The sequence below is a fragment of the Lycium ferocissimum genome, chromosome 9 (genome assembly GCF_029784015.1).
Source record: "Lycium ferocissimum isolate CSIRO_LF1 chromosome 9, AGI_CSIRO_Lferr_CH_V1, whole genome shotgun sequence".
NCBI lineage: Eukaryota > Viridiplantae > Streptophyta > Magnoliopsida > Solanales > Solanaceae > Lycium > Lycium ferocissimum.
The window spans coordinates 46,194,392-46,207,343 of NC_081350.1; the positions used below are offsets into that span (position 1 = coordinate 46,194,392).

Here is a 12,952-nt window from a genome sequence, read left to right on the forward strand (position 1 = left end):
CCAAACGAAGGGCAATCCGTGCAAAAAAATGAAAAACAAAATAAGGAAAATGTCTAAATTTAGGCCTCAGAATATCTTAATTTTACCTTATTGGGTCATTCTTACCCTTATGTTAGTGAATCATTTCGTATTTGTCCATGAATTTAACAGAGGTCTAGGTTGAATTTGATGGATTACACATGGTTTAAATTTTCCTTCTACTTTTTGATTATGACTTAAAATTCCCCTTTGTTATATTCAAGTTAGAGCTCAACTAAAATCAAGGACAAATACGAGATAAGTTGTTAATAGTGAACTGTGAAATTCCACAAATGATAGGAAATATTTTTACTTATTGATTTAAATCTACATCAACACCTTCATACATGGACTTGATTCTTTTGGTTGAGCCAAACAGCTTAAAATATTTCATTGATAAAATCCAAACCTAAGATGTACGTCTATGTAATGCCATATATAAGTGTTAGAACACCCTTAACTAGGTTGGATTTCGCATGTGATAGTTATAAGCATTACAAGATGAGTTGCCTATATATTATTAATTAGAGATTAGGGGTTGATGTAGAGTATATATTATGAGTTCATCCAATTCAGTATCATTGACTCAAAGATTTTATATTTTGTAAGAAGTCTATTACATAAGTACAAATAATAGATTTCGGCTTGAAAATCAATTGGAAGTAATAGAATCTCAAACTCGAACCCATAAGGTTCAAAATCTTGATCCACATGTATAAAAGACTTACTGGCTAATACTCGTATGAGATAACAATTTTAGCCACTATATCAAAATATAACAATTTTAGCAACTATATCAAATATTATTATGGAAATCATAGCAGAGTACAGGGATGTAGCATCAATGAAATAAAATAAAAAAGAGCAAAAATTAACATCTTAATAATGTAAATTTGGAACAAAAATTAACATCTTAATAATGTAAATTTGAAACAAAAATTAACATCTTAATAATGTAAATTTGAACTTTCCAGGGCTTTCAAAAATATTCCTATAAGTAATAACTTAGGATGATGCATCTACGATTTGAATTTTGTTTCAAACTTCACATCCCAGAGGATGAAGCTCCATTTTCCAATTGATTCAAACAATTGTGCATATGAAAAACAACATTTTTTAACCAAGCTTCATGCTTGGTCACTTCATCTGCACTGAGTTCCTCAATCGACTCCCACCAACATCTCTGCCTAGTTTCAATCACTCGGTCATAAAACTTTTTTTGAGCAATTGCAGCTTTTTCTATGATATCAAGTTCTTCAAGCCTGGTGCTGAGTTGATTCACTCTATTTCGAGCATGAGTCAGGTCTAGATGAGTACTTGGACTTAACTGCATATTAGGATTCTGAAAACGAGAAACGATCACATCAGGTGTAGGGTGGAAAAATGAATATGGGTTACCTGTTGGGGAAAAATACATTATTCCAATGTCAACATCACATTCTGTAACGAGTTCGCTAGCCTTTTTGTATAAACCTGCACGGCGCTTTGAGAAGGTAGCATATCGGTCGTCTTGATTTTCTATTTTTTTCATTGGTATCTTTCGGCGTCCTTTACTCTTCTTATTCACCATGACTAAACTTACAAGGAGAATAATAAAAATATTATTGATGAAACGTTTTTCGAGAAATGATACTTACAAGAAGCGCAACATCACGACTATTTATATACATCAAGGAATTCATTAGAACGCGTGGTGATAAAGTTGCTAGCCAAATATTATAATTGAAGATAATCTTTTCATCACAGTGAAAAGTATAATTGGAAATGAAACCAATTTTTTTTTTTCTTTAAATGTGTTTTTCATGTCAACCACATCAATGAAATCTAAAATTTTAAGTCAAAAAAGGTAAATATTTTAATATGCTCATAATATTTTCAAGTTGCTAGCCAAATATTATAATTGAAGATAATCTTTTCATCACAGTGAAAAGTATAACTGGAAATGAAACCAATCTTTTTCTTTAAATGTGTTTTTCATGTCAACCACATCTATGAAATCTAAAATTTTAAATTCAAAAAAAGGTAAATATTTTAATATACTCATAAGATTTCCAAATTAGGATTAGCAAATATGTAAATAATTTAAACGAACACCAACTACAAACCAAAATCTTTTAAATTTTTGCTATAAGAAGCGAAATCAAATTCTTCATTTGCATTAACAAAAATAATTAAAAAATTTAATCAAAAACAGGAAAATGTCGTAATGTGCTTATTGAAATTTATCAAGTCCAACCAGACAATAGTAATCAACTGAATATAATTAGAAGTGATACAAATTGTAGTTCAAATAATTTTAAAATTTTACAGCAAAACCAAATCCTTCACATGCATAAATACGAATAGACATTAACTTGAGTAGGATCCGAAATCTAACTTGAATAGGTAAATGTTTCAATGATATAAATTAAAAATAAAAAAATCCTCTTCCTATGTGTATTAACATTAACCAAATCTGAAATTTGCTTTAGTTGGAACATATGTAACGTGGTTGTTGAAATAATTATGAATGTAATTAGAAGGGAACAACATTTTTTCGAGGAAGTTTTCACAATGCATTAACGAAATGAAAATATAACTTGAATACGTAAGTGTTTAATGTACTCAGTACTCACAAATTTGACCAGGCACAATTTTACTAATGTCAATATATTAACGGTAAAAGGTTGTCAATTCAATAAAATGATTTTTTTTTTTTTTTGGGCTAGTGCTTGAACAATGTAAAATTTAACATCTAGACAAATTAAAAAATGTGACTACTCACCCACTTATTTTGAGTTTTTATATTTTATTTGAGTCCTGTACAAGTCAATAATAACATTTGAGACTTGTTGACATGACTAGAGCTGGAACTCGAATAGCTCGGGTGAGTTTGACACTCTTGGAAACAAATTGATGTTGCAGATTTTGTTGTCACTTGGTGCCTTGCGATCACAAGCACCAGGATTGCAATTGCTGTGATTTGAGTCTGGTTAGTATCACAGAAGAGGTCACGCTTTCGTGATCGCGAATTGCCCAAAGCTTTCACTACTACAAACAATATTGTCTTTTCTGAGGGCAAAAATCGATCGACAAAACGATTAAAAATAGTGAATTTTCAACTAATAATCGACAGATTCGTGGTTGTCTGAAAGTAGAATGCAGTATTACAAACTGATCGAATCTCTCGGTAAATTCGTGGGTACTATTCTACCACTACATCATTGGTGCTTGTTGGTCTAAGTTTTCATTTTTCTTATTTATATACTCTTTAGCTGAATTTTTGCGCGAACATAATCGACAGATCCCGTTGGTTCCTCCAAAAAAATTGAAAGAAAAAGTTATTCGCATTCTCATGCGTCTATGTCAATTTTGTGGCTGGTAAACTGTACCGACAAAGTTGATCGATTTGCTTTTATTGGAAAGGTTCAGTTTTAGTTGTGTTTGACCTTTCCACAATCGCGATGGACTTGTCTGCGATCGCGAGTGGGTTTATGAGTTAGGTCTCCCCGTGAAAGCGATATAGGTGATCGCTATCCTGAAGGCCTTCAATTTTACGTGGGTCGCGATAGCAGACTTATAAATTGGTTTTTTAGCAACTTACCTCTTCCTTTTACGTAGACTTTTACGAATAATAGTGAGAAAATTTGTCCACTTATTTTTCTCGGTGTTTTACAGGATTTATATGGTTGAGAAGAGCATTAAAAAAAAACCAAGTGAAAAACAAGTCAAAAATAGGTCAAATTGGAGAAAATGAGAAAAGTGGTTTGAAGCGCAAAAAGTGGCCAGAAATGCAAATCTGAAAAATCTTAAATCTATGGGCTAAATTCGTCATTTTATGGGGAAGTTAATTGAGAGAAATTTCTCATATCGTGGGCCACATTTCAAGCCTCGGAAAGTGGGGTTCATCAACACACCATTAAAGGAGAAGATTGGAGCACTTTACTGAGAAATTTCTTAAACTTTTCTTCTATTCTTTGTTATGTATTGAATATCTAAATGTGTAGTACTCCATTTCATTACTTGATTCTTGTTTATGAAAATATTTATTGTCCAAGTTTTGGATTCAAACTCTTGTTATGCTTATGTATTAAATGATTTTTATTTCTAATGAAGTGGGTTATTGTTTCTTTAATTATTCTTGTTCGTTAATTTTTCTTAAGGAATTAACTAATCCTAGGTGTAATACTCCGTAAATTCGGGTTAGGTGTGAATGTGGTAAATGAGTATTAATGTGACATTTTAGCCATATGAAGTGTTACCAGGATGAGTTTGGGTGAAATAGTTGTTTTAAAACCAAGATGAACAGTGAGATGCATAAGATTTGATAGAATCGATTAAGTTTACGATAGGTCTGACTTCAAGCCTGTTTACGTGAAAATCCATTGGGAATTGGAGAAAATTTAAAACATAAAAGTTGTAGAACTTTGATATACCTTTCCAACATATATGGACCAGCTCAATCGGAGCTTTGTGCTAAGAGTTATGTCTATTTGACTAACACTGGCTGGAGCATAATTTTCAGATTTTGGACAGCGCTTTTGAGCCTTTTCTTACCCGAAACTCCTTATTTTATTATAATATGAAGTAAAAACATCCATAACAATATTCTAAACTCTAAGAGACTATTTATAGTCTCTCTATCTCTATCCCTAAAGAACCTAGGTGCTCCAATCCTTCAAGAACCGCAAGAACATCATTCTTACAATCAAGAAACTATCAAGAGTTTAGTTTGGCGATCTAGTTTCATGAGGTTTCCTATAAGATAAGTCTTTCAATCAAGAACCTTTGAATTCTACAAGATTATATCGTTTCTAAACGCTAGAATAAATCCATTCACCCCAGAACCCTATAAAATCAAGAGCGGTGAAGAGTTAGAGAAAATCGTAGTATTTTCTGTAGACTTTCAATTCGACCAGCCATATTCAATTGGTATTTCCCGGTAATCTAACAGTTGGTAAGCCCAAATTTTAACTGCGTATGCATAACATATAAGTCTTAAATCTGAACGGTGGAGATTTGATTTGGAGGTCCATAACAATGCCTTTAGAGATATGAATAGTAGCTACGAAATTGGTAAAAACTTATAAATATTAGTTGTGCAATCTTCAAATTAGATGTAGAGGGATTCTTTGAAGCGCAGAGCTTACGTTTGGAATGTTTTAACGGGATTTAAGGTATGTCTACTTTTAAAAACCTTCTTTTGGAGAATGTCTCTTTGAATATACTTCGACGATGAATGATGAATTTTGATAAAGACTCATGCGTCTGTAGGGTCAAGCACGCATCGAACCTTCATGTGTATTACATATTAGGTTATATGAACCGTGAGAGGGCATAGAAGCTTAGTTTTCTCATAAAGAAAAGAATCGACTATCAAAAGAAAAAAAGCAAAGCTTAAATTTTTCCTTATAATAGAATGATTTAACTTGATTTTTAAAGTGATGATCTTCAATATATTTTGTCCCTCCCGTGGGAAGAACGAATTGATTTCTAAATTGAGAATCTTTAAATGTGATTTGCCCCAATTATGGGATGTTTGAACTTGGTTTCTAAAGCATTGGTCTTTAGTGTGTTTGCCCCTATGAACATGTTTCAGTGAGTTGAAATTTGATTAATGATTTGAACATGTTTTCTAAATCGATTTAAGACTTGATATACCCCTACTAACGGGATGATGAACATAATTCATACTGAACTATTAGGCTTTCATACCATGATTTGTGGTTCGGCTAATAGGCCACGATTTCTTTTGTTTTTGTTTGGCCAAGCTACTGGGGAGGAAGGATAGTTGTTATGGATCCTAACGTGGTTTGCCTGGCCATTCGGGAGGAAGAGTGGCCATCGAGGGTTGGTATCCCCGGTGTGATTCATGCCTAGCCATGCGGGAGGAAGAGTGGTCATCGAGAGTTGGTAGCTCCAGTGTGGTTTTTGCCTAGCTATTCGGGAGGAAGTATAGTCATTGTTAGTTGATAGCCCCAATGTGGTTCTTCTGAGCGGTTTAGGGACCCTAAAGTGGTTTCCCCTTTGTTACGATTGATTTGGGCCTATATTGGCATGTTTGTGGCTGCCTGGGAGCTGGCACATTGATGAACTTGAATTCAAAGGAAAATGATTTAAATATGAGATACAACTTTTTGAATCGAAATAGACTATTTCTTCATTACTAAATTAAACTGGACTTTCATGATTTACAATGCTTACTGATTTATTGTCATAATTGGCATGATATGATGCTTTTGAACAAAATTGACTTATTTCTCCATTTATGATTTTTACTGAGCTTGGAATTCACTATATCACGAATTTTGAACTGTATCATTGATATTGTTTTTATTGATTATCATTAGTATGATATGATCATTTTATAATATGAACTATTGCCCCTTAGACACTCACTGAGTACCTAGTACTTAGGCATATCATTGTTGTTTTTATGGTATGTTAGGTAGCGGAGAAGAGCAGGTACATGTGGATCGCACGGATTAGAAGTACTTGCTGCTTTCGAGTTGTTGATGAACCTATACTCTTGTTCGTGGGTTTCCATTGAGTGATTTATTATTTCTTATTAGTTTCGGGTTGTCTCCTGAATTAAATTATTTTCTTAGAAGCTCCATAGACAAGTGTCATACTTTAGGTAGTATTGTGCAAGCCAATACTTAGCTTGTGGGCATTTTTCTAGGTGTGGCGGATATTACAGATTATTACTATTTAAATCATTTACTTATTCGTATTAAGTATTGTCTTAATTTGAATTTGCATAACTTGATTAATTAATGATAATTGAACATTAGTAATAATTATTATCTTTATAAGGTGCTTCCGATGTGGTTAATTAGCATCGAATGCCTGTCGCGTCAGGGTGGGTTTTGGGCTGTGACACTAGGACTTGCCACACTTACTTTGATTTGAGCTCGAGAGAGGAAAATCGATATGGGAAAGAATAATTAACAAGAATTTGGGGCGTTAACCTGCATCTAATAACTTGAGCTAGAAATAGGAAAATTTAACTTGAGATTCAATTGATTGTGCTTAATATCACACTCTAAGGCTTGAAAGAGCTTAGAGTGAAATTCATTTATTTGGTTGAAAGACTTTCAATGAGATTTTAGAAATCATTATCTATAAATATAAAGTCGCTCTTAGTTTGTAAAATAGTAAAATGCATTGGATCGTTACTTGAGAGTAATTTCCCTTGTATCCATGCTTGTGGCCATTGATCATTTTACTTGCTTTCTAGGTTAGTTTATATTTCCACATTAGTTATAATCTTTTCCAGAACAAAAAAGTTATCAAGTGTTTGGCTTAGCTTAGAAAGTGATAATTCCTTATTTGCTTGGTCGCATGATATATTGTTTTATGTGGGAGTCGATTCGGACTCATAGTTGGGTTAATTGTATTACATACGACCGCGTCCACTTTCTGACTTGAGGAGTAAATTTGGACGTTATCACAGACAATAACCTGTGGTCGCGAAGATCGACCTATAGGTATAAATACAAAATATCTCGAACCAGCTTTACTCTTTCGCCATTTTTGGACTTCTAAACTTCGGAATTGGAGATTCAGATTGCGTCATCTTCAATTGAGTTAAGGTGAGAGTTCTAAACATCTCCTTGAGTTTACATCGTGATTTTGTGTGGTATGATTTATCAAAATAAAAAAGGTTATATATATAGTTTCTAGAGTGACCCGACAACTAAAAATCAGACAATGACAAAGGTTACTGTCTGTGATAACGTCTGAATACACTCCTCAAGTGAGAAAGTGTACACGGTCGTATGCAATATAATTTATCCAATTATGAGTCGAGGTCGAATTCCACTGGGAACAATGTAAAGGCGATCAAGCAAGTAAGGAATCACTTTCTACACTAAGCTAAACACTTGATAATATTTTAATCTTGAGAAAATTACAACTAATACGGAAATGTAAACTAACCTAGAAAGCAAGTAAATGATCAATGGCCACAAGCAGGGATACAAGAGAAATTACTCTCAAGTTACAATACAATGTATTTTACGATTTTACAACTAAGAACGAGTTTATGTTAGTAGATAATAATTTCTAATATCTCATTGAAAGTCTTCCTACCAAATCAATGAATTTCACTCTAAGTTTTTCCAAGCCTTAGAGCTAGTGTGATTTGAAGCGCAATCAATTGAATGTCAATTTAACTTTCATATTCCTAACTCAAGTTATTAGATGAGGTTTAAAGTCCAAATCCTTATTAATTAATATTTTTCAACCTCAATTTTTCTCTCCTGAGCTCAAATCGAAGTAAATGGGCTAGTCCTGGGTTAGCTAATCCCTTAAGAAACATTAAAGAACTAATTAGGTTAGCTAATCCCTTAAGAAACATTAAAGAACTAGATTAGTTAAAGAAATAATGTATAAGCATAACAAGAGATCCAATCCAAACTTTAAACAATGTATATCTCCATAAACAAGATTAAAGTGATGGTATAAAATGCTACGCACTAGATACAATACAAAGCAAGAGTTGAAGAAATGGGTAAAGAAATTCTCATTGAGTGCCTCTAAATCTTCAAACCTGGATGTAGTTTCTTGCTCCTAGGCTTAGAAATATGGCCATAGATCAAAGATATTTGCCACATGTCTTGCTTTTGTAGCTTCCTAATTTTTCCTATAAAAAGTGACGAAAATAGCCTTCAAATTTCAGATTTCCAAATCTCCGTTTTAACCACTTTTTGCGCTTCTAGCCAATTTTCTCATCTTTTTTAAATTTAGCCTCTTATTGACTTGTTTTTCACTTGATTTCTTTAAATGTTTTTCTTAACCATATAAAACCTCTAAAACACTAAGAAAACATTATAAATGCACTAATTTTCTCACTATTATTCACAACAGTCTAAGTAAAAAGAAGAGATAAGTTAGTAAAATATCAGAAATTTCGCATGTGATACTTATACAGAATACAAGATATGTTGAATATATTATTAAAGATTAGGGCGGATGTAGATTATATGTTAGAAATTCGTTTGCGATAATTTTGGCTCAGACCTTGTATGTGTTAAAATTTCACTAAAGAAATAAAATGTAGAAATGTATTTCACACCCAGAAAAGCAAATGGAATGCAATAAAATTCTGAATTCGGGTCCATAAAGTTCAAATCCTATATTCTCATATATAAGAGACCTACAAGCTAATAATCATATGAGAAGATAATTTTAACAACTATATCGATTAGTATTATGAAAATCATAACAGAGTACAGGTATGTAGCATCAACGAAAGAAAAATAAAAAGAACAAAATCAACATCTTAATAATATAAATCTGGACTTTCTAGTGTTTTCACCAATATTCCTATAAGTAATAACTTAGGATGATTCATTTATGATTTTGATGTTGTTTCAAACTTTACATCCCAAAAGATTCACATCCCAGAGGATGAATCTCCATTTTCCATTTGATTCAAACGATTGTGTGCATAAGAAATAACGGTTTTTAACCAAGCTCCAAACTCAGTAACTTCATCTACATTGAGCTGCTCAATCGACTCCCACCAACCTCTCTGCCTAGTTTTTAGCACTTCATCATATAGATTATTTTGAGCAATTAAAGTGTCTTCTACGGTATCAAGTTCTTCAAGCATGCTATTGAGTTGGTTCACTCTGTTTCGAGCATGAGTCGCGACTAGATGAGTACTTGGGCGTAACTCCATATAAGGATTCTGAAAACGAGAAACTATCGCATCAGGTGTAGGGTGGAAAAATGAATACGGGTTACCAGTTGGGGAAAAAATATTATTCCAATGTCAACATCACATTCTGTAACGAGTTCGACCTTCACGACGCTTTGAGAAGGTAGCATATCGGTCGTCTTGCTTTTCTATTTTTTTGATAGGTATCTTTCGGCGCCCTTTACCCTTCTTATTCACTATGCTTAAACTTACAAGGAGAACAATTAAATATTATTGATGAAACGTTTTGAGAAATGATACTTACAAGAGGAGCGATATCACGACTATTTATATACATCAAGAATTTCATCAAAACATGTGGTGATTAAATTTCTTGCCAAATATTTTAATTGATAGTAATCTTTTCATCACAGTGAACTTATAATGGGAAATAAAATTAATTTTTTCTTTAAATGTGTTTTTCATGTCAACCACTCCAATGAAATCTAAAATTTTAAGTTAAATTTGGTAAATGTTTTAATATACTCATGAGATTTACCAAGCTGGGCTAGCAAATATGAGTATAAATTTAAGGAACAACAACCACATACCATAATCTTTCAAATTTTAACCAGAAATAGGAAAATATCTTCTTGCGCTTAATGAAATTTACCAAGTCCAGGACTCCAGGTAACCAATAGTGATCAACTGAATATATTTAGAAGTACTACAAATGTCATACCAAACTTTTTGGATTTTATAGCAAAATCAAATCCTTTACATGCTTTAACTTCAAATAAACAATAACTTGAATAGGATCCGAAACATTAACTTGAAAAGGTAAATGTTTTAATGAAATACAACAATGAAAACTCAACTTCCTATGTGTATTAACATTAGGAAAATCTGAAATTTGCTCTAATTGGAACATATTTTAACGGGCTTGTAGAAATAAGTGTGAATATAATTAGACGGAAAGAACATTTTTTGAGGGAACTTTAGAAATTGCATTAACGAAATGAAATATGAAAATATAACTTATAGGCCAAGTTTTTTAATGTACAGCTACTATATTACTAGATTCGATATGTCGACCGTGAAAGGTTGCTAGCTAATTCAATAAATTAATTTTTTTTTTGCTAATGCTTGAACAATATGAATTTTTTTGCATCATCCAGACAAATTTAATAACAATCTAAAATTAATTTGAAATAAGAATATCAATAGTTTTCTGTGCAAGTCATGCACATTGTTTGAAGAATTAATACATTGTTTTGATCTTTGGAATAGTAAACCTCCCTCAATAATGGTGTGTATAGTGATTCCCCTGGGGAAAGAATTATCTAATATAGTGAAATTATCTTTTACATGTCATTAATCGTTTCTCTTTTTTATCATGTCACGTCTATCTAACTGGAACTATCCTTTACAATTAGATCTTCAGTAGTTGTTCAATCTTTTATTTCAAAAATAAAACTTGAATGCCACATGACTTTTTCACAATTCGTTCCGTGCAGGTTTTTTTCCATATTAATCGATTTCATTTTGATCGACTCCATATTAATCATTTCGTTAAAGATATTTTATATTTGGAGTACCTAGATTAATGGCAATCATTCCTACTGGAATTGAAATTTTAAGCAGGTTAATTCAAATCTTCACTAGCCTAAGACGGCCCTCTGTTCAAGTATTCCTTCTTCTACTCAAGTCTCGGCAGAGTGTTTTTTATCTCATTCATATTATGAGGATTTTTGTTTATGAAAAAAGGGTCAAATATACCCCTGTACTATCGGAAATAGTTTATATATACCCCTCATACTTTCAGTCCAATTATACTTTCGGTCCAAAACAAACCACCAAAAGTCAACGAATCTGACCAAAATTCAAACTCATAACATTGCAACTCCTATAAGGAATAACGCCAGTTCTTCACATTCAAAGAATGTGCAAACAAGAATGCAACACAGGTGCTGCATTTGTTTCAATAAAATTCAAATGTAAGATATATCTCTATTATAACTCCATATGTAAGTGTAAGAAAATCATTAACTAGGATGAATTTCGCACGTGATACTTATGAAGATTATACAAGATATGTTGAATATATTGTTAAAGATTAGGGATTCGTTCGAATTCGGTATTTTTGGCTCAGATCTTGTATATGTTAAATATTCACTAAACAAGTAAAACATAGTAATATTAATATGTTTCACACCCAAAAAGCAATTGAGCTGCAATAAAATTCCGAACTCGAACCCGTAAAGTTCAAATCCTGGATCCGCATATATAAGAGGCCTACGAGCTAATGTATGTATGAGAAAACAATTTTAACAACTATATCGAATATTATTATGGAAATCATAGCAGAGTACAAGGATGTAGCATCCATGAAATAAAACAAAACAAAAAAAAAACAAAAAATCAACATCTTAATAATATAAATTTGCACTTTCTAGGGTTTTCACTGATATTCCTATAAGTAATAAATTATGATAATTCATTTATGAAATATGGATTTTTTTTCAAACTTCACATCCCGGAGGATGAAGCTCCACTTTCCAATTGATTCAAACGATTGTGCATATAAAAAATAGCGTTCTTTAACCAAGTTTCAAACTCGGTCACTTCATCTGCATTGAGCTGCTCGACCGACTCCCACCAACCTCTCAGCCTAGTTTTTATCACTTCATCATATGATTTATTTTGAGCAATTGCAATGTCTTCTATGGTATCAAGTTCTTCAAGCCTGCTACTGAGTTGATTCACTCTCTCTCGAGTATGAGCAGTGACTAGATGAGCACTTGCACTTAACTGTATATCAGGATTCTGAAAACGAGAAACAACCGCATCAAGTGTCGGGTGAAAAAATGACATAGGCTTACCAGTCGGGGAAAAAATTATCATTCCAATGTCTATGTCACATTCTGTAACGAGTTCGCTAGCTTTTTTGTATAAACCCTTACGGCGCTTTGAGAAGCTAGCATATAGGTCGTTTTGTTTTTCTATTTTTTTCATTGGTATCTTTCGGCGCCCTTTACTCTTCTTATTCTCCATGCCTAAATTTCTAGGAGAATGGTTAAGAGATTATTGAAAAAACGTTTCCGAGAAATGATACTTACAAGAAGCGCGGTATCGCGGATATTTATATACATCAAGAATTTTATCAGAAGGCATGATGATTAAATTTTTAAACAAATATTATAATTGAAATTAATCTTTTCATCATAGTGAAAATAAGGAAATTAAATCAATTTTATGCTTAAAGTATGTTTTGCATGTCAACCACATCAATGAAATCTAAAATTTTAA

The 12,952-nt window shown here is 32.5% G+C and overlaps 2 protein-coding genes across 2 annotated transcripts; both read right to left on the minus strand.

Annotated features, from left to right (window-relative positions):
- Positions 1-1,063: 1,063 nt before the first annotated feature.
- On the minus strand, positions 1,064-1,588 carry LOC132031960 (agamous-like MADS-box protein AGL62). The gene has a single exon (XM_059421806.1). It carries the CDS (start codon positions 1,586-1,588, stop codon positions 1,064-1,066), a length of 525 nt encoding a protein of 174 aa, XP_059277789.1.
- A 10,584-nt stretch (positions 1,589-12,172) lies between these two features.
- Positions 12,173-12,697, minus strand: LOC132031961 (agamous-like MADS-box protein AGL29). Its single transcript, XM_059421807.1, has one exon. The coding sequence runs from the start codon at positions 12,695-12,697 to the stop codon at positions 12,173-12,175; it is 525 nt and encodes a 174-aa protein (XP_059277790.1).
- Between the last annotated feature and the right edge of the window lie 255 nt (positions 12,698-12,952).

What these genes read in the sequence shown, in the direction of transcription:
- LOC132031960 (XM_059421806.1), bottom strand. Translation starts at nt 1,588, where the DNA reads ATGGTGAATAAGAAGAGTAAAGGACGCCGAAAGATACCAATGAAAAAA.
- LOC132031961 (XM_059421807.1), bottom strand. Translation starts at nt 12,697, where the DNA reads ATGGAGAATAAGAAGAGTAAAGGGCGCCGAAAGATACCAATGAAAAAA.